At 39.4% G+C, this 21,747-nt stretch overlaps 2 protein-coding genes across 4 annotated transcripts in view; both read left to right on the top strand.

The window, feature by feature from the left end:
• Window positions 1–8,914, top strand: part of LOC104456564 (GDSL esterase/lipase At4g28780) — a 15,663-nt gene extending 6,749 nt beyond the window's left edge. Inside the window, exons 2-6 of the mRNA XM_010071380.3 lie at window positions 5,954–6,260; window positions 6,588–6,715; window positions 7,707–7,949; window positions 8,029–8,284; window positions 8,402–8,914. Of these exons, the coding sequence (XP_010069682.1) occupies window positions 5,996–6,260; window positions 6,588–6,715; window positions 7,707–7,949; window positions 8,029–8,284; window positions 8,402–8,634 (1,125 nt within the window). The 5' untranslated portion in view covers window positions 5,954–5,995 and the 3' untranslated portion in view covers window positions 8,635–8,914. The remainder of the gene's footprint in view (window positions 1–5,953; window positions 6,261–6,587; window positions 6,716–7,706; window positions 7,950–8,028; window positions 8,285–8,401) is intronic.
• A 3,678-nt stretch (window positions 8,915–12,592) lies between these two features.
• On the top strand, window positions 12,593–20,281 carry LOC104456563. Of its 3 annotated transcripts, none has more exons than XM_039298737.1 (17): window positions 12,593–12,834; window positions 12,951–13,053; window positions 13,333–13,398; window positions 13,504–13,620; window positions 13,709–13,782; window positions 13,963–14,065; window positions 14,230–14,272; window positions 14,638–14,700; window positions 16,842–17,068; window positions 17,974–18,094; window positions 18,180–18,283; window positions 18,461–18,574; window positions 18,651–18,821; window positions 18,914–19,046; window positions 19,127–19,272; window positions 19,608–19,870; window positions 19,973–20,281. In XM_039298737.1, exons 1-14 carry the CDS (start codon window positions 12,771–12,773, stop codon window positions 18,954–18,956), a joined length of 1,413 nt encoding a protein of 470 aa, XP_039154671.1. In that variant the 5' UTR covers window positions 12,593–12,770; the 3' UTR covers window positions 18,957–19,046; window positions 19,127–19,272; window positions 19,608–19,870; window positions 19,973–20,281. The 3 variants fall into 3 exon arrangements, with proteins under 3 accessions (XP_039154671.1, XP_018717599.2, XP_010069680.2); XM_018862054.2 differs by having other exon boundaries at window positions 19,957–20,281; XM_010071378.3 differs by having other exon boundaries at window positions 18,903–19,046; window positions 19,957–20,281.
• Window positions 20,282–21,747: the final 1,466 nt, after the last annotated feature.

The following is a 21,747-nucleotide window of genomic DNA, read 5'->3' as shown; positions in this document are numbered from 1 at the left end:
TTAAATGCGTTCTTTTGCTCGAAATTGTTCCTGGAACAAAATAAAAAATAATCATTTTTTATTAGAAATTATTTTCGGGAATAGAATGGTTATCAAACGCGCCTTTATTGTACCGCGATACCACTCTCTCCACTTGACTTCTCCACGATGAAGAGTATCTTTAAAACATTTATGAAGCAACCGAAGAGTCAAGTGATGATTTTTTTTTTTTTGTCAGTTCTATTCTATTCTTACTTTACACTCATTCTCAGACTTTTGCCCTGCCTTTTGCAGGGCATGGGAGTCGAAACCCACTCCTGAAATTTACGCGTCCCCACCCCATCCCCCTTAAAAGGTAGGGATTTGAACCCCTCACCTTCCCCTTCCATGTTGGAGTCAAATGATGATTAAACAATGTTGTTTCTTTGCTAATTTCGAATCTCTCTTTTTATTTTATTTATTTATTTATTTATTTATAACTCAAAGGCATAATCATAATTAACCAGCTATTTGGAGAGGAATCGATATGGGAATTCATCGCCATGGCCCTTAACTTCAAGTTGAGTTTCCCTGTGCGGGAATCATACTCACAGCCATTGGTTCTTGAATAGAAAATGTGAAATGGCTCTCTCCATTGGGTCGGTCCTTGTTGGTATTTTGAAGAGGTCATGCAAGAGGAAAAAGTGAGAAATGTCGTGGATGAAAAGATAAAAAAGCGACAGAGAACAATAATACTTGATTGGGATTTAGCAACTCTTGCCAAGGATTGCAATGCGCAAGCCTTTCTGCAAGAAGTGGGTTTCAAGGAGAAGAAGAATCCCAACATAGAAATTGAGAGGTACAAAAGCGAGATTGGTTGCCAAAGGCTATAGCTCGAGGGTTTTGTTTTGGTTGTTCATTTAGCAATCATTAAATCGATCGTTCTACTTGCAGCTCAACATAAGTCAATGATTTATCAAAGAGATGTGAAATCGGCTTTCATGAATGGGATCTTAAATATACAAGAATTCAAATGTTGGGCAACAAATGGGAGATGGCGTTAAGAAAGCGTTTAAAGTTAAGAAGCAGAGTCCTATTTCCAAGCCACTACTTTTCCTTTCTTCCTCTAGAGATATTTTTGAAGATCATCCACTGGATAATACTGCATGAGTAGATAAATTCACCGTGAAGAAAAAAAATGAAAAAGAAAAGATAAATAATGCGATCATTAAAATATCTATCTAATAAATTGCATTATTAACTCCGCGCGTACGGCATAGGAAGAGGACTCGCAGAGATGGAAAGTGGTTTGCGTGCATATTAAATGAAGGTCGTGTCCAGCTACGTACTTTGCTCAGATGAATTAATTAATTGGCCGAATAATGGGTTGGGTTTGGCGAACCATTTCCCAGCAAGCACAGCATCCACAATTAAGTAATCAGCTTGTACGTTTTATCTCCTGAACATGATGACATCGCATTATAATATTTTCGAAGGAGGAGTTAAGTTTCTAGGTTTCATTCATTTTGGGCGTCGCAAGGCCCTTGGTATTCGTGACATCACATGCACCTGCAATCCCTATATTGGGAATGGAATGATGATCGTATTGGACCGATTTAAGACATGGTATCTGAGCTTGGAACGTATACCATGATTAATGATTTCTCTCCAATTGAATGGTGGAAGACAAAGTTGGTGGAGAAATAATTGTAAAGAGAAACCTCGTCCATTGCTTTACATGTTTTATGTGCGTACACGTATTGCTTCAACCGAGAAGCCGGTGCTGTTGCCTTAGCGATGAATGCGACGCAGCACGCAGGAGAACATGTGAGTTGCTGAGGTTGTCCCAAGCAAAATGAAAGGAGATTTTTTCAATAAGTAGTGATTGGACCAGCCATGCACAACAGGAAAGCTTAAGTGCGAAGTTGTGCAAGCTAGTTTTAGGGTTTCACCAGATATGTCCGAGCAATAGTTTCATGGCACGGCTAGCGATGCATGATTGATCGTTGACTTGGGATAAGCTGATGAAATAGCCTTCAAAGGTCGCAAATCGCAGCGTGTTATATTATCTGAATGTGGAGTCTAGGAATCGATATCTTCATTTTTTTTTTCTAGGCTGTCCGTCTTCATGTCAAGGGAGGCAAGTGTTGGAGCTATGTTTCATAGAGAGAGTAAGATGTTGAGTGCAAGAAAGGGAAAGGGAAATCTATTGATGTAACTGTGTTCTTTAAATTGGCTGTGCGTGGTTGACTTTGTCGTGCATAGGGAAGCTAGAATGAGGAACACTGTTGATGAACATTACAATGCTGCTTATAGTTTTGACGGTCTCTTTAATAGTCTCGAGCAAAATGTTTGCTATAAACAATCTTCTGCAGATTTGAGAAAATGTAATTATAGGAAGGAGCATGCATAAAGAAACATGTAGAAATTAGGGAAGTGATAGTAGAGCCATCTTGATGACAATTTGAAACTTAACTTTGATGGGCTTGGAGCACTCTGGCCAGACTAATCCCCCTCCATGTTTTATTCTCGAAGGCTACTAACTTATCCACTAAATAAACAATTTATGAAAGATACAGCTATATTGCACTTTCTCTTTGTGAGATTAAAGTCTTTGAGGCTCTCATTTAAGTCTTGCCACGTGCACCTTCACTCTAGTATTATCTCTCCAAACCTACCTAATAAATGGAGATCACCTAGCTCTTTAGCTAGTGTGTTATTTTGTAATGTTGAACAAGTCGTTCTTCACAAGGTTTAAACCTTTAGGAAACAGACCAACAACGTATTTATAAAACATGACTTAACAATCCCCCTTAGCTCCTACGTCAATCTTACACTCAAGACAGAATATGAACATAATTATTTACAAGATAATTGATAGAACATGAAAATGGGCAAAATGATGAGAATAATATAGAAGAGAAAATTGAGAAAGAGTTTCAATATTCAAATTCTCGACTCATAATAACTTGTCATACAAACCATTGTTTTTCTATAAATTGTTAAGAAACGAGGGGACAATAATTTATAGGATATAACTTAGGATGTAGGGGGGTCCCATGAGGTTGAGCAGACTAAGGACATAGAAGAAAGAAGTTTGGTGATTTCAATTAATTCAAGAAAGGTCCATATCGTGGAGCAACCTAAAAGTGAAAGTGACATATTGGAATGGGTTTTGTTCGCATAACTATTTTTGGATTATTGTAAAAATAAAAGTATATTATAAATCACAAATTTTTGATGGAATAGACCTCGTAATAATTTTTAAATCATTTGTTATTTATTTTTTATGACTTAAAATAAACTGTTGATCTCAAAGTAAATTAAAGACAATTATATAAACATTTCTCTTTTAGAACAGTGACCGACTTGCTAGTTACAGCCTCAGTCATGATAATGACTTATGCTAGTCTTACTTTGAGAAATGTGAAGAAGAGAGCAAATTTGAACTTGAATCACCTCCTCTCTCTCTCTTCTCTCTCCCCAAAACAAAAAAGGTAGAAGTTGGTGTACGTTGTGAGGGTTTTCTTTCGTGTTTAGGGTTTTGTTGGTGGGTCATTTGCCTGTGTGAAAGTACCGATGATAGATTGAAGCCCCTTGGGGAACTAAACAGATCATGGTGCATGGGCACGATCATCAGTAGAGTCGATATTTAGATTACACGAACCAGAAGGCAAACGAAATACGTATACGAGTATAGATATGCGTGTACCCCGTGCGCGTGTCTCGTGTTTTTAAGAGGTAGATGACTGCAGGCGTGCTCTGAGGAAATATCAATGCAGTAATGTCAGAGCCATAAAGAATCTGTAAAATTAGTTGCTCAGTATATCTCTTTGTAGTTATCGCGTTGTTTTGCTCGTCGGTGCTGTGCACTGCCATTTTTGTTTCTAATCCTATTTTTTCTAAACCCAGCTGCCTAAATTCACAGCGATGAGTGTACGTCAACTGTAGAGCTAACTTTTGCTAGCCTCCATTGTACCTGTGACAACACCTGCACTTGTTACAACCTTCATAAGCAGTAGGAATTGGCCTCTTCCTGCGGCCGCTCCAATCCTTCCGCGGCTTCTCTTGCCTAAATGATTACTATATCACGTGTATACATATCACCTCATGCGATGTTACAGTATCAGATCAAAGTGATATTCCTGACACCGGCGTTTCCGTATATGTATCGAATCAGTTGATTCGGAGTCTGATATTGGTGGATATCTCTTCAGCACGCTGCCGACTTGAAACGTTTCCCCATCATTATACTGGCTTAGTGACCAAACTCTTTTCATGCGTCTCTTCCAGAGAAAGCCCACCTAACAATCCCCCTCTTTCCTCCCGAGAATCCGATGCGACGACATGAAGTCGTGCCCACATCCTCACACATGCCTTCAAACCATGAAGGGGCGCGGACTACACATGAAACTGCGACCTTGAAATCGTGCATGAAATTTCGAGGAGGGAAATATCACAAGTCCTCTCCATTTAATGCAGCCCGTGCCCATTTGGATACTTTTAGGTGGAGATCTTGGGCCACCTTCAGTTACTGCTTGTCCCATTCACTGCAGTTTGCTCTTATCTCTGGAGCCGGTCTAACTTGGTCGACTGGATTCCTCCATTATTGAGCCAAAAGATAAAGATTTTTGAACTGTTTCGTCAATTTCTAGGCAAGAGGAAGTATACTGCCGCACCCTACCTCTCTGGTCCGATCCTTCGGTATAATGAACAGTCAAGAAAGTTGGAGATATGGGTTTCGCGGTTCAGTAATTTCCTTGCATTGGCTTCTCACATGCATATTCCGTTTTGGTTACTCTGACCGCATTCTAGTGTGTAAATTATCTATCAGCTCAAATCATCTAGACCCAAAAGCAGCATCGCGTCGTAAAAGATGGCATCGATCCGATGAAATGAAATTTGAATTGAAATATAACACAACGGCAACCTTAAGTCTGCTGATTGATCATGTCTGTCTTGTCCGCGGTGCGCTCGGTTGCTAACATGGAGGTGGCGCTTTACTATGGCCTGCCAAACAATAAATCACTTGTCGATGGTCCTGCCATATATTGTTGGTGAGAAATTGTGCTTGATTGTGTGTTGATCCCAGCTAGATGACAGCCCAAAAGATTGAGGGGACTAGAGGAGACACATTTTGAGTAATGCGGCGTACGTTAGTGATGTCAATTTTTTGTGGTTTTTCCCAAGATTTTTGCGCTTTCAGCCTACGAGACTATGGCCTTGTTAAATGTAATAATATATGCAGCCTATTAGACGACATAGCAAAGTGTGATCCTTTTATCATATTTGGTGAATCGAGTTAAATCAACAAGTTTATTTTAATTTATTTTTATGTAATTATTGTTAGAATGATCGAAATCATTCAAGCACGTTAGCTCAAAATATACCTACATATATAATATAAATATAATATCCTTAGTAAATTTATTATGAATTCGAGTTCTCATGGCATATAAAAATGAGATGGCTAGCAAAGTATGAATCTAGCTCAAGAGCAATTACATATAGATAAAGGGCAAGCTACCGTTAGATATAATTGTTTCGTACACTGATGGCGGCGATGGACCTAATAATAATTTCCTTACTATATATGGATTGGACATTTAGTCATGATGACATGTCATTTGCACGTGCAGTCGATCCGGTTAAGGAAATACATAATTCAGCGAAATAAGGAGATAATTGCGTGTGTTTTGTCGTCCATGATAACTACTATATTCAAATTTGAATACTATAATGTGCCCTAATCTTTAGTTTTGCCGTTAGAAAGACCCACTTTCTCGCCATTAACAGGTGTGGACCTCTACAATTACTAGTATATATGAGATGGTCAAAGAACAAGAAGCCTCCCAAAATAGATTAAAAAAAACCAGCATAGGGAATGCTTAAAACTTAGCTTGTATCTCGCATGATGATTAGATGGATCCTCCATAATCAGTAGAACCCTCTATAAAACCCCATGCGGACTATCCTTTTCACAACCACCACAGAAAGAGAGAGAGAGAGAGAGAGAGAGAAGACTGAGTTCCCTTCGATGTTGTCCTCCATCATGTCTAGCCCTCGGCTTAGTTCAGTGATTGCTTCCCTGGTCGTGCTATCCATCAGCATTGCCGCCCTGCCACCTCGAGCGGAAGCGGCCCGAGCTTTCTTCGTGTTCGGGGACTCTCTCGTCGATAGCGGCAACAACAACTACCTGGTCACCACTGCTCGCGCCGACTCCCCGCCGAACGGCATCGATTACCCGACACACCGCCCGACCGGCCGCTTCTCCAACGGCCTCAATTTACCCGACATTATCAGTATGTCGATTTCCTCTACTTTGTCATCGTTACTTCATGCTCCTAGATTGATGTAGTGTGGGGTTTTCCCTCATTCTTTTTCTGGAGCAGCGATATGCATCCTTACCAGTAACAAAAATATAATATGGGCTTCGAGGTTGTTAACTAGGGTCACTGAATAGAAAGACTTGTTATTAGATTTGGATGTTCAATGAGAAGTTGTTATTTTCACTTAATAAAAGAAGCTTAAAGTATCATATTTTCTTGCTACGTAGTGACATTGTTTCAAGTGAACATCGTCATGCTTGTCTAGTAATTGACATGTAAGCAAATGGGATGTATATTCAGGTGAGCAAATTGGTTCGGAGCCAACGCTGCCATACTTGAGCCCGGAGCTCAACGGGGAGAAGCTACTCGTCGGCGCCAACTTCGCATCCGCTGGGATCGGGATCCTCAATGACACCGGCGTTCAGTTTGTACGTCTCTTCAATCCCTTAACAAAAGCGAAAATATGATCTTGGTCATGTGATGTTACACCTAAGTTTGGGTTCTCTGTATCTTTTTCCTCTCCTTTTTTTAGCAAGACCAATTAATGGGGCAGTCCCCACAAGAAGAAGCAGGTAGACCTCCATTAAAATGGAGATCTGAAAATGGAACATAAAGTGTAGACATTGACTAGGATTGCTAACGTATGAGGCGGTCAAAATGTGAAACTAATGGTAATGGAGTAATGTGAAGATGGTTTGTACCGAAAGGGCCACCCACTATCGGTTTGTAGAGTGTTATCTTGGGTGGTCGACAAGCTTTAATTCTAGACGTTGATGCCTGCAACTAATTTGTGAGGAAAGGCTAAAAGTAACATTATGGTCATTTTGTAGACCTATTATCATGAAGTGGTTCCTCAACTCTTTGAGTAGGTAATGCAAGAGAATAAATTCTAATTCAAAACTCGTTATACGAAGGTTGATTCACAATACTATATCGTCTATCCTATCACTAGAGAATAAGTGACAATGTGCAACAAGGTTGTCTATGGTGCTTCCTTGTTACCTCAATTTCCCTTTTATGTTCTCCGGTGATGGGATCTCTGATGTTAATGAAGTTTGATAACGTGAAAATTCAGTATCGATCTTGATATCTTATGTAAGACATAAGTTAAAAAAAGAACAGAGAACAGCCGACTAAAAGAGGCCAGCGGGGGCCGTTACTCACTGACACTTGGTGTTTGGTGCAATTTTAAAAGAATATGTATTACAATCTATTACATTCGATATAAAATTGTTGTATCTCGCCCCTTAAGTTAGGTATGGCAATTTTTTCCTGTCTCGCTCTTCGCGGTCACCAACTTTGTCTATCATCGATATGTATGAATTTGGAACTCACAATCTCATGTGATACGTAGTGTCTGGCTAACCGAAACTAACAGCAGCTGATTGAAATTATCAAACTGTGATGTTCTTGTTGCAGGTCACCATAATAAGGATGTTCCAGCAGTTCGCGAATTTCCAGGTGTATCAAGCAAGGCTGAGTGCGCTGATCGGAGCTGATCAGGCGCGGCAGCGGGTGAACGAGGCACTGGTGCTGATGACCCTCGGCGGCAATGACTTCGTCAACAACTACTTCCTCACCCCCTTATCGCCGAGGCGGCGCGAGTTCAACCTCCAAGCCTTCTCCGACTACCTCATCTCCGAGTACAGAAATATCCTCCGGGTAAAATACCTAATCAAATTTCTTAGCCAAGTCATGGATGGAGATGACAGATTTGTGGTTAATGTGACACTGTCTGCAGAGGCTGTACGACTTGGGAGCCCGCCGAGTGCTGGTGACGGGAACCGGGCCGTTGGGCTGTGTTCCGGCTGAGTTAGCCTCGCAAGGGAGCCTGAACGGCGAGTGCGTGGCGGAGCCCCAGCAAGCCGCCGCCATATTCAACCCGGCACTCGTCCGGATGGTCCAAGGACTGAACCAGGAGCTTGGATCCGACGTCTTCATCGCCGCTAACGCGTTCCAGATGAACATGGACTTCATCAGCGACCCCCAGCGATACGGTTCGCCTCCCGTTTACGCTCTCTTCACGACACCCTTAACCAGTTCGCAGCGGCTTAGTCCAGCGCTGCCTTGTATCACTTATATTGCCTTATCCTGATTTCCACATTTCGGACCAGGTTTCATCACATCAAAAGTGGCATGCTGCGGACAAGGGGCTTACAACGGGGTAGGAATATGTAATCCCCTATCGAACTTGTGCCCTGACCGGAACGTGTACGCGTTCTGGGACCCGTTCCACCCGACCGAGCGCGCGACCCGGCTCATCGCCCAAATGATCCTGAGTGGCCCGGCCGACTACATGAGCCCCATGAACCTGAGCACGATTATGGCCTTGGACTCCAAGATCTGATAAAAACCGAAGTATCTCGTGTGGCAATTTCGGAGCAATCGGTCTCCGACTCGCAAGTGTGTCTTCTTAATTCGAGTACGAACTTTACCGCATGTCAAAGGGTCAACGTAATTTCCTGTGTTTCGACTTTTTATGTTGTACTGAATTATTGTCTCTTTTCTAATGAGTGGTTATTGTTTTCCTTTTATCTTCGGAAGCATATAATTACCTATATATAATTGTGTTGATTTGCTTGTAACTGGGAGTTGTCCCAAATGGTATAAAAAACCTTTTGCTAAAAGGTTGGTTTTATTTTATTTTTATTTGTTTGGAAGTTTTTTATGGAATGCCGTGGTATTGTTCTTAAATTCTTGCAACATCAATTGAAAAGAATTTGCAAGGACTTAGCACTGATAAATTGAAAGGAGCACATAAGAATTTGGTTCCTATGATTGTTTCCTTTACAATAATTACACTCTGCTTTTTGCAATCGATTAGACACAACCGTTCATGAGCAGTCAATATTTAAATGCGGTAACAATTATAACTGCTCTTGTACAATTTCTAGGCCTCATTATGCACGTCGATTTTATCCGCAAGCGGTCGTAACTCTTTAAGTGCCACTGAGCTTCACCATCGGTATCCTGATCTTTGGTACGGTCCCTTGCCTACTTTCTTCTTTTCCATGTATCCAACGTCCAACCAAATTCATCAGACCGGCTACATGTCGGTCTTGTCATCAAAACAAGATCTTCACTGATCATTCACCACCACATATCGATGGCTGTATTTCATGATCATCGCTAGATTTCACCATCATCCATAACTACATTTATATGATTATAGGTGCCTATCACATCACTTGGGTAGCTGTCTCGACCTCGTCACCGACACATTCTCCATAATCACTTCCTCAACCCCCTTTAGGATTTAATTGTGCCTTAAGCAATTCGCTCCTATGTCATGGTGTGAGTTTCTTTCATTTCAATTAATGGGATTCACTTTCCTTAATTTGGGAATTATTGACTGCTTTATTACTACTACCAAGGATACATGGCTCTCGTTAATTGGTAGGGATAATGGCATGGGGTGACCTTGAATTTTTTTACCATTTATGCAGCTGTCGTTGGTAGACTTTCATTGGTGCAATCGTATTCTTGAACTTTTCTGATTTGAATAAATATTATTCCTTCCATGAGAAACTTGGATGAAAACGTTGATGTGGCAATTAAGGCCTTGTTTGGTAATCTTTCAGGGAACAACTATTTCTGTTCTTTTGTTCCCTAGAATGAAAAAGGAATATAAATCCGTTTAGTAAAATTTTTGTTCCCGAAATAAAAATCTATTTTTTTTTTTCTAGGAATAGATTTAGAACATAATCAAGAAGTATAAAAAAAAATTACTTATTGTTCTTGGAAACAATTTTTAGAATTTGTTTTTTTCTTTTCTTCCCCTTTTTCTTCTTCCTTTTGGCCGGTTGCTAACCCCACTGACCATAAGGCCAAGCATTATTGTGGCAGGTAGCTTGGCCTCACCAAATCTAGGCGAGGTCAAGCCTCGCACAGCCACAATGAGACTCAACCTCACCAGCCAACGCGAGACTTGGCCTTGCCAGGCCAAGGCAAGGCCGGCTGCATGAGGTCGAGCCTCACCCAAATCTATCGAGCCTCTAGCGAACTCACCAAACCTTCCCTTGTTTGTTGCCAAATCTAGCGAGCCTTCCAGCGAGCTCGTCAAACCTTGTCCCAACAACATCGAGGCCAAGCATTATTGTGGATAGGCGAGCTCGACCTCACCAGATCTAGGCGAGGTCGAGCCTTGCACAACCACAACAAGACTCAACCTTGCTAGTCGACGTGAGACTCGGCCTTGCTAGGCCAAGGCAAGGTTGGCCGCGTGAGGTCAGACTCACCCAAATCTGGTGACCAACTACAAAGAAGGAGGAAGAAGAAGATAAAAGGAAAAAAAAAAAATTAAGAATCTTACCAAATGCATTTTTATCTTAGGAATATAAATTTTGAAGTTATCAAGCATGTTATCAAACTATTCTTTTTGCTCGAAATTATTCCCATTAAGATAAAAAGTTGTTCATAAAAACATAATAATTACCAAATTCGCTCTAAATGGCCATCAAATGCCTACATGATAGCTGCTCATCTACAACAATCGCTTTCACAATTTAAAAATAAAATAAAATAAATAAAGAGGATCAAATTAAGGTTTTTAGAAAGATTAAAAATAAAGTAAAGTAAAAAAAAAAAAAAATTGTGCTTGCTCAGGCAAACAAATCCATGAATGAAAGTGGCCAAACCCCCGTCGGGCTCGAGCAATGGGTTGCAATCCATCGGCAAAACACCTGTGAGGGCCGCTCCCTTGGGTGGGCCGCTGACCCTCGCTAGGCAAGGATAAAATTGGATCTTCTCATTGCGAGTCCTGGACGGATTAAATTAGTTTTAATTCAAAGAGAACAAATCATATTGGTCAAAAAAAAGAAAAAAAAGAAAAGAGAGGGATATATTTCCTAAAAATCTTAAAACTTATCACAAAAATATAATTTAGTGCTAAAATTTTTAGAAAGTGTAATCAAGTCCCAAAACAAATACTTTAGTTAACATCATTCAATTTGCTTATCCAAAAATGGTAATATGACTTTTTTTTTATTACTTTTTCTCTCCTACATGACATTAACATGACTTAAATAAGAAAAAAAAAGCCCAAAATGATGTCATGATGGTCCAAATTTGATTTAATTTAATTTTAAAAAATAAAATAATAAGAAGAAGGCAAACGAGTGGGGCTTTGCTAGCTCTCGTTGTCGTCATCGTCGTCATCACCCCACCATCGTTGTGGAGAACCAACGATGGTGGAGCAAGGGTGAGTTAGGATTGCTAGCAATTTTAGTAGATTGTAGGTGAGGGTCGCCACCTCTCACCCAAATCAAGCTAAGGGCTAGCCACTAGCTGAAGCCTAATGACCCTTGCCCTCACAATAGTGGGCCAACAATAGGGAGGGCTAGCAAAGCCCTCACTTGTTAATTTATTTTTTAATTTAATTATTATTATTATTTTTAAAAATCACATGTGGATTAAAATGACGTGGTTTTTTGTTTATCTTGCTTGTTTAAGTCATATCAATGCCATGTATGATAGAGTAAGTAAGAACAAAAAGCCATGTCAGTATTTTTAGGGTTAATACCATGAAAACCCCAAACTGGTACACTTTGTGACAAATTTACTCCAAATTATTTTTTGACCGTGAAAAATCCCAAACTAGTAAACTTGTGACAAATTTACCCCGACCGATAATAAAAAATCATAAACTGGTACATTTATGACAAATTTACCCCAAACTAATTTATTCAACTGCAAAAAACCTTAAACTGGTAAATTTGTGACAAATATACCCTATACTAAATTGGATTAATACCACAAAAATATCATAAAAATTGTAAACCGTAACAAACAGAGTGTAAAATCTTAAATTGGTATACCGGTTAACTGTCACGTATTATTTAACTTAATAATTTGAGAATAAAATTTAACGAAAACTAACATAGGGTAAATTTGTCACAAGTGTACAGTTTGGGGCAAATTTGTCAAAAGATATCTGGGTTTGGGGTTTTTAGTGGTAAAAAAAAAATAGTTTTGGGTAAAATTTATCACAAGTGTACCAGTTTGAAGTTTTTCAAGGTATTAACCCTATTTTTTATTAATCAAATTTGACGGAGTTAACGGAATGATTCAATTCTATTAATTTGATAAGTTTTAGACTTAATTACACATTCTCAAAGTTATTTAATTTAATTGTACTTTTGTCACAAGTCTTAAGATTTCTCGTCTAACATATTCCAAAAAGCAAAAACGAAAAATTTCAAGATGTTACCAAATAAGAAAATTCAAGATCAGTTTTTTTTTTTTTTTTTTTAAATTCAAGATCAAATTAAATTGAGCTAGAGCTGCTCTAGCATTTTCGCCGCCGCCCAAAAGAAGAAGGACAAATCGGGCGCGCAAATTCATCGAACCGGCGAGCCGGTTCCTCCGTTTTCCTCGAGCACCGGCGGTCAATCTCACTCGCCGCTCGCCGTCATCTCTCCGCCGCCGCACACCCCCCCCCCGGATCGGTCTCCGCCGCCTCCTTCGCGGCCGGAGCCGCCGATCATGAAGTCAGCTCCGTCTCTCGTCTCCCTCTCCTTGGCAGCGGTCGCGAACGAGCTCCTCCGAGGTAGCCTTCTCTCCGCGATTCGGCAGCCGCAGCTTCTCCTCGTCGCTAAGCACGGCAGGTTTTACCTCGTTCTGATTCTCTGCTATGCCGTGGCTTCGCCGCGAAAAATCTCACAGGGGACGATGTCCTTCCGCACGTGTACGAGCTCCCGGCGGATTTGTTCGACGCCCTGGTGGCTCGCCTGCCGCCGCTGGGCTTGCACAAGCTGCAGAACGAGATGTGAGTGGACTCATCTTGCTTGCTCCGAATCGTTTCTTGCGGTCAATTCGTTTCGTGATGCGCATGTCCGATCTTGCGTGTGGTGTCGGATTCCGCATTTGCTGGAGTTGAGGCGACTAACTGCTGTGGAGTCGAGTAGGAAGTGTGCAATCTTATGCGGCTGTCGCTCTTGATGATGAGAAATGCGTCTGTTAATCTCCCGTGTCTTTCCCTATGGTGTTTTTTCCTTTTGGACTGACGGTATGCTTTACAAGTTCGCTCGAAATTCTCTTTGAGCAGGCCGAAATGGAAACGGGATGAGTATGACTCGGATGATTGCTTCACGAATGGTAGAAAACGCACGAGGTTCGTGACAGTTTGTCGTGCCTTAATTTGAGTTTTAATAGAGATTATCCTATTGGACGAGTTGTTTTTTGAGAGAAGATGTTGAGTACGAGTTTATTGCGATAGGAATGGAAGCTTCAGTGATGCGTGGAGGTCACTGTATAAACGGCGCTGGGCAGAGCTTGTTGAGCAGGTGCAACCAGCTGATTGGCAACAGGCATACTGGGAGATGCACTTGCAGAAGTACGATGAATAGATTTAAAATAGATGGCGGGTAAAATTTATCTTCTGCCATCATTTTGATTCTATTATTCTCCTTGTTGGAAATCAGGTGCATAGATGAAGCAGCGGAGGTTGCACTGCTCCCATCCTTTGACGGGAAATTAGGTGAAATAAGAATTTCAGGTATATTACCTTAGGTCCTTCTTTGTATTTCTCAGATATATTTATTGTCAAACATGAAGCTTTGAAAGTGAGAACATGAGCCTAAGACAGGCTTTGATACATTATTCACAATGATACATATCAGCCATCCATTAAAACTCTTTTTCTTGGCAGTATTTATGATTTCTTTGTTCTTCACAGATGCTATGTTGAAATTTCTTGGTTATGAGGGGCAAACTGATACTTCTACGCCCAAGTTCTCAAAACTTTATCAGCATTGTGAATGTTTTGGACACTACATGAGGTAATTTTCTATAGATATGTGTTGATATGATAGTATCACCATTCTTATATGAGTGGATATGCTGCCTATTTCTCATCCAGAGTCTGTTCTGTAATATATAATGAAATTGTTTTCCAGTGGAAGTGAGAAACTGTGTTTTTGTTGCATCGTTTGTTGTTCTGCAGATCTCTGAGACTTCGAAATGTGCTATGCGTTGAAGAAACTTGTGTAAGCTACCATAAGATGTCATTGTTTTGTTATAATTTCCAGCACTTGAACATGAAGTTTAACATAAGTATCATATTGCATGTACCACCACCAACTAATTAATGCAGAGAAACTAGATCACCTTTTATTGTTGATGTTATGTTTGGTCTCTTTTTAATGTGGTCTGAACGGATAAAAAATGGCTGTATGCTCTATCTTTTTAACCTCCGGAACGTGTGCGAATCCAAAATGATATGTTGTTGGCCTGAAAACTTCTGACTGGCAAAGCAGTAAGCATCTGGGGTTAGTCAATAAATGTTAGTCTTTTGGCCAAAGAGTTCAAAAAATAATTGGTTAATCTAACTTTAGTATTTCATTTTTTTCAGCATTTGTTGAAGAATTCTAGATTGGAAAGCTTGGTACTTCAGTGGATCAGAACAAAGGAGCATGTAAGTTACCCTCCCTAACACCCCGCCCCCGCCACACTTCTCTCTCCCAGGCAAAATAAATAAAAAATAAAAAAGGAAAAGACATGACTAAAGGTGGACATACCCATGGTCCCCACACAATTCTCTTAGAAATCCTTCTAAGAAGAGCCAATAATGGAGAGAATTTAATATTTAAAGTAGAAGGTAGCGCGAGGCTGGCATGCGGGATAACCCTTTTTGCGTCTCTTTGGCTGATGATCTGGAATTAAGCCAATGGGGGATAGTTAGTTGTTGAATGTTGAACTAGTCATATGCAAACAACATCATGACACTTTTCAGACTTAAATTTTTGGGGTTCCTCTTTTATGCTTTCAGTTTCGGTTAGATTGCTTAATAAGGGGGTAATCAGGGGGGATTTTTCCTGTAGTTTCTACTTTGAACATATAATCCAAATTTTTCTTGGACAATATTAGTCAACACAAAGGAATAACATATCATAATATAACACTGGTTGATCTGAACTTTTATTGTTTCTTTTGTGGTATTGTGAAAGCCACAAAGTTAGCAAATGCAAGCATTATATTTGTCAAACACTAATTTTAGCAAAAGCCATTGCTAAAGCTAGAAGTCACGAGCCACTAAAGCCAAAAAGAGCTCATTATGTGAATGATGCCTTTTAATTTTATCTGCTTCTAGACTGACCATCTCCTCACTCACTCAACCAGCTGCACAAGTAAGCCTGTATCTTTGAAGATGGAATATCTCAACTCTGCCGAAACCTCATGGCATGATAGAGCTAGAATTTGCTTACTATGATTAGGTGCCGTGCATTTTTTTGCACAATCCACTATTATACTTCAGTGGCAGTTAGTTCTTGTAAGAGAAGAGCATGAGTCAATGACTATTGATGATATTACCCATGATGGTCATAAAAAACTGAGAAGATTCTACTGAGACATTGCCAGGATGAGGCATTGTAGATCTGCACTTTCTGCTGAGAGTACTTCCTTTTGTTACCTGTAATCCATGTTCAGCTTGGGCACTGGCCATTGGGGTCAAACCAAGTGTGAAGTTGTACGGTAGGTATAGATGGCATAAGGTTCACTTGCACTTCTTAGCAACTGATTGCAAACAAAGACACGGGATTGACATGAACATGGGGTAACTGTGCTTCAACACAGGTTGTGCATGTGAGGTGATGTCCAAAGTCATGTATAAAACACTTGGATAACTTGTCTTTGGCCAAAGGCCAGAAAAAAGCACGAAGTAGTACCATCAGGACAAAAATAACCCCACTTTTCAAATGACCCAAAAAAAGGCACAAACCTTTGCTCGATGGAGAAAAATGTCCATGAACTTATATCCTCAGGACAAATATAACCTCACTTTTGGAACGGTCCAAAAGGAACACAAATTCTACTCAAGGAACAAAAATATCCATCTTTACCTTCTCTGGAAAAAAGGCTTATGCTGCATCTGTGTGGCTAACAGCCGTGACATGTACAATAGACATGTCAACTGAGCTAAGCGACACCTGTATTCAAACAAAATAGATGTAGTTTGAGTAGGGTTTTGGTTCATTCTTAAGAAGAAATGATTTTTATCTCCAAATCGAGTTCAAACATTAGATGCCTAAGATTTTGCCTCAAATCGAGTTTGCAAATTAGGATTTCATATAATCTATTTTGAGCTAATCTGTGGAGTTTGAGCTACTTGTGAACTTCAATTAGTCACCTTAGATGCTAGAAAACTTATTGGGGCAGAAAAGTCAATGGTGGATAACAAAAGTTCATGCCTTATCTTTGGTTCAATTGAAAAGTGAGGTTGATGTTGTCCCAAGAGTATAAGTTCACGGATATATAATTCTTGCTTTTTATTTTTTTGGTCATTTGAAAAGTGGGCTTATTTTTGGCCTAAGGGTTCATGCTTTTCTAACTTATAGTTGTCATGTCCTAGTAGCATTTCTCTTACTGGTATTTTGTATGATCAATTCCCCATTAAGCAAAATAGGTACCTTTAAGTGAATTTTCCAGCTATGCATGAATGTTAGTTAATATACCAGTTTTTTCAATTTTTTTCTTGTCATGGAAAAAAAATATCAACCAAGCATTCCGCACGCCTTCTATTTCAGATGTGAAAGCTTACAAAACACAATTCCACAGGTTCAAGGTTTATGCCCACTTCTGCTCCAGAACTGTGAAACATTAACATCCCTTGAATTCATTCACTGCAAACTTCCTTCAACTTCCATTGGTTCAATATGTGCTTCGCTTCATGTTAAGGGAATGCAATCTCATGGAATAGTGCAATTCTCCATTCAAGCGTCAAGCTTTCTCAACAGCAATTCGGTCTTACCTTCTGAATTCTTGTCATTTCTTTCATGCGGAAGGTAATGTTTGTTTTCTGTTATAACCAACTTCTGATTGCACATTATATTGCTTAGTCTAACTCTTCAACAATTAACTTTATGTTACGGACTCTGTCGTGTTCCAATTTTGTTTTGTGCTATAATGTAAAGATTTAAAGAATCCCCAAGAAGTTGGGAACCCATATAGTACAACTAATACGAGAGAATTCACTGTGGATGTATAACAACTGCATGCAGCATGATTTTCACAGCATAATATTTAAGAACTAATTACTAAGTGCCTGAAATCCAAATGAAGAACCAACTTATAAGGAGTTTGTATTTTGAGTGTTTAAAAGAGATGGGTGTCACTTGGACAGTAATATTTGCATCTCGCATATGTTGTGATTTCTTCCTTTTATAGCGTCACAATAAGCAAATGACTGGATTATATGTTCTACAGAGAACTGAGTGTATTAGCTTAAAAACTTAATGGCTTGTTTTTTTAAAACTTAGCAAAAGCAAATAGTTCCCACCAAAATTTAAAATGTTAGTTGAATCTAAATATAATTATGAAAAAATCATGTGTAAATCTACATGTGATTGTCCATATGCTGCAAAAGTTTCAAGTTTTTCGGGGTTAAACAAAATCTAATTACATGAGCCACAAGATTTGATTTAAGCAAAAAGTAAAAGTCAACCAAGACAGACGTTTAAAGAAGTTGGCTTTACTATGGGATCTTGTGCACCTTTCTCCATGAAAGGCATGTTCTCCAGTTAACATGGCCATCTATGGCCATCTATGTATCTGGGAAAGATATTTAGCTACTTCAGTACCTCAGAATATAGGAGGCATATATTGTTCTGTTAGATGCTTAGTGAATGTATTGACCTAGTGAATTTTAACCCCTGATTCCTGATTTTGCTTTTGAAACTTTTGTTGTCAGGCACTTGTATTCATTGAGATTTTGTGACGCCCACCTGGACAGAGACTCTGCTGGGTCGATATTTACTACACTTTTTGACGCTGCATCTGACATATCCATCCTAGATCTCTCTGATAACGAGGTGCAGATTACACAAATTTTTCTTTCCATCGTCTTTGTTATTCTAGGAAAAAACTAACTCAAGGTCAAATGTACTTCTCTTGTAGATAGCAGGATGGCTTTCTAGTTTCACCTGGAAATATAAAGATAGTATGGTCTCATCTATAGGAGCTGGCAAATCATTAGCTTCATTATGTGCGCTCAATCTGAGGCATGACCCCTTTTTCTTGGTACCCTTGTTTACATGGGATAAAACAAAGATTATACGCAAAAATGAATGGTTTTAGATAATTTAGCGGGGTGGATTTGGTGATCAATGGCTGCGATAAATCTGGACACCGTACTTCTGTGTTGTAGTTATTTGAAATTTTACTATCATTTCATTCAGGGGAAATAATCTTCACAAAGAAGATGCAGACAACCTTAGACATGCTCTTGCTCACATGCCTGCCTTGCGGAAACTGGATTTAAGTGATAATCCCATCGAGGATGATGGACTTAGGTCAGCACAAGTTTTACTTCTTCACAGTTGTCGAACATGGCTAGTTATTTGTCTTTGATGGTATGTTACTATGCAGGCATCTAATTCCCTTTTTAGTTGAGGCATCTGGAAAAGGCTTCACCTTGGCTGACTTAAGTCTAGAAAATTGCGAGCTTTCATCCAATGGAGTTATTGAATTCTTAACTACCCTATCCACCTCAGATATATCACTTAGTTCTCTCTCTATTTCAGACAATAGTCTTGGCAGGTCCTTCTCTAGCCTTACGATTACTCTTTACTCAAAGCTTATTTTTTCTGATTTATTAAATTTGTCCTTATGTCTGTTCAGCCGTGTTGCAGAAGCCTTGGTAAAGTTACTGAGCTCATCAATTCAAGTGCTTAACATAAGTGGTGTTGGATTGGGTTCTTCTGGTTTTGAAAAGCTGCAGAAAGTATCATTCAAATCTTTGAAGCTTGTCAAAATTGATATAAGGTTAGTATTAGTGTGAGTTTTCCATTAAGCTGTCTTGTAGGTCATTCACTAACCTAAGTCATTTAATTTGCTTGGTATAGTAAAAATCGCGGTGGTATTGAATCTGCCAAATTTTTGTCAAAACTTATGGAGTGCGCACCACAGCTTGTTACAGTCAATGCTGCGTTTAATCTTATGCCTCCAGAGTCCCTCACTATCATATGCTCAGCATTGAAAGCTGCAAAGGGTAATATTCCAGAAATCATTGGTTCAATCTTGCTTTTGCTAATGTTGCAATTTTCATTTAAGGCGTGAACATCCACGGATGTATATAATGGGCGTACTTATTATGAAGTATTGAATATCCTTCCATTTTCTGGTGACTTTGAATGCTGAAGCATTCTTAGATGAAATCTCAAAGAGAATCTCATCTTTAAAAGTTCAGTGAATTAGTGGTTATTTACTGGCAATTAGGTGCTAAATTATGCCTTTTACGTTGTGCTATTCAGATTATGTTATCTTTAATCTAATGTCAGTTCATATGTGGTGATTTGATGACTTCATCATACACCTGCAACCTAGGTAATCTTGGCCTCTTGGAGTTGAGAGGAAATAATTTGGACAAACCTCCCAATGATGCTAGCTTGCTTGTTGATCTTCAACGGGATGGAAGACTGCGTATAATTTTTGAATCGTCACCAACTTTAGACGCCCCTTATGACGATGATCCTTGACATTTTTGCTATCTTCCATCCGAATATGCAAGATCTTCTAATTCCACACACTTTGGGCTTGATGATAAAATCTCTTCTCATTTCACGTGCGCTGCCAAATATGACAATTGGGTAAGTAACTCCATGCGTGTATGATTAATTGTACTCAGCTTTTGCTTGTGATTTTGCCTGGCATATATGTCTATCTTTCCTTTCAGGTACTCTTGATTGCAGTGGAGAGTATCAAGATTATATTTGGTCTTCATAGACTGGGAGGTTACCAGTCATCACAAGCGGCATTGTCGTTTAGGGCTGTACAGAGCCTTTCGAACTTAACAGGCACCGTATTTTTATGGCCAACACAAGATTTGGGCAATATTTTCTTCACTTATGGAGTATGATTAGCCGATGTGCATGTACAATCACCAGCATACGCGTTTCTCTTCATGAACGATTTGTTAGAATTCAATCCAACAACAGGATTCTTAGTATGTAGCTGGACTATCTTAGCTTTTGACTATCTGCTGTGATGCGGTTGGAGTATCTTTGGCTTTTTTAACTCGGGATCTAGCAGGCGTCGATATGAAAACGCCGTTCAATTGTGCTAATTCTGTAAGATTTCTTTCTGGCCTTCGGCCAATCCTTCGGAGTAGCCCAGTAGGAATCTCTTTCTGCACCTAAAAAAGGTTATTATATTGGCCAACCCTCATTATTTAAAAATAAATAAAAAATCAGCCAACCTGTAAAGATCCATTGACTCCATTTTTTATTATTTATAAATCACGAAAAATAATCGTTTAAACGTCAGGATAGCGAAGGCCGGCATTATGAAGCGAAAGCGAAAGTGGGCACAACCCTCGCTCCCCTTTTTTCTCCTTTTCGTTCAGCATGTGTCCAAAAGCAGTAGTTGGGATGGCTTCGTCATCAAGTTAAGGCTTCCCCTCGTTTATATTCTCCACCAAATGATCGCCTCTCGTTCGAGCTTATCCTCTCCTAATCACATTACACGATTCATGCAGCGACCCGTGAACTAACCACTTCGTTATTATTATCGGGTGCCGCATGTTTGTCGCCATGATTAGGATTATGAGCCATTTTTTCGTCGTCCATGTAGCTCCATTCCAAAGCGAACTCCTTCATTTTCTCAGTCGAGATTGAGAAAGCGACATCAATTAGGTTGCATTCTTGTCAACCCCACCTTTATTTATTGTCCTTTTGCTGCCTCGCGAGAATCGAGAGATGATTCTCCAATCTCCATCCCTGTCGAGGCAATTCCCCCCCATCTGGCCGAACGCTTCTATAAATGCGGCTTTTATTCCTTTAGGATCCGAGCTTCTCTGCATTCAGATGGTTGGGGGGAAGTCCCACTTTCTGAGATACGAGGACTCCCATTCTGGATTTTGTACTCACTTGATAATCATGAAGTTACTTCGTATGGTGTAACAAATGAAGCGGTCTTTAATTTTAGAATAATGACGCAAATAGTTTTAATTTAATCCTAAACTTCAAATTTATTCAATATAATCTTTAAACTTTAACATAACATCTATGAACTTTTAATTTGTTTAATATTGTTGTTGAACATATTCATACTGTTGAGAAACTAAATTAAATACATGCTAAAAGTTCAACAATCATATTAAATAAATTAAAAGTCCAATAATATGTTTAAGGACTAGATTTGCTATATGCCCTTTGAATTCATCGTGACATTTTCTCAAAATCAGAACTATTTTCATGAATATGAACTGGATCCAATTTCATTTTTTGTTAGTCGATCTTATTTTATTGCTACTTTAACTTACTCTTAAACTTTTGTTCTACCTTCTTACAAACGTGAGAGTTAAAATTTACATCTAAAATTAAAATCATCCCCATCTCAAGGCAAGGTATGGGAATCAAGCTAAATCGTCCTCTTCTCAATTTCGAAACCCCGCCTCTCTCTTTCTTAGGGTGGCCATCGGGGCATATCCCGTTAGATCCTACTTCGTTTTGCCCGTAGATTTTTC

Source organism: Eucalyptus grandis, chromosome 8, assembly GCF_016545825.1.
Source record: "Eucalyptus grandis isolate ANBG69807.140 chromosome 8, ASM1654582v1, whole genome shotgun sequence".
Taxonomy (NCBI): domain Eukaryota; kingdom Viridiplantae; phylum Streptophyta; class Magnoliopsida; order Myrtales; family Myrtaceae; genus Eucalyptus; species Eucalyptus grandis.
Note: the sequence above shows the minus strand (reverse complement) of the source record. Positions and strands in the feature narration are given on the sequence as shown.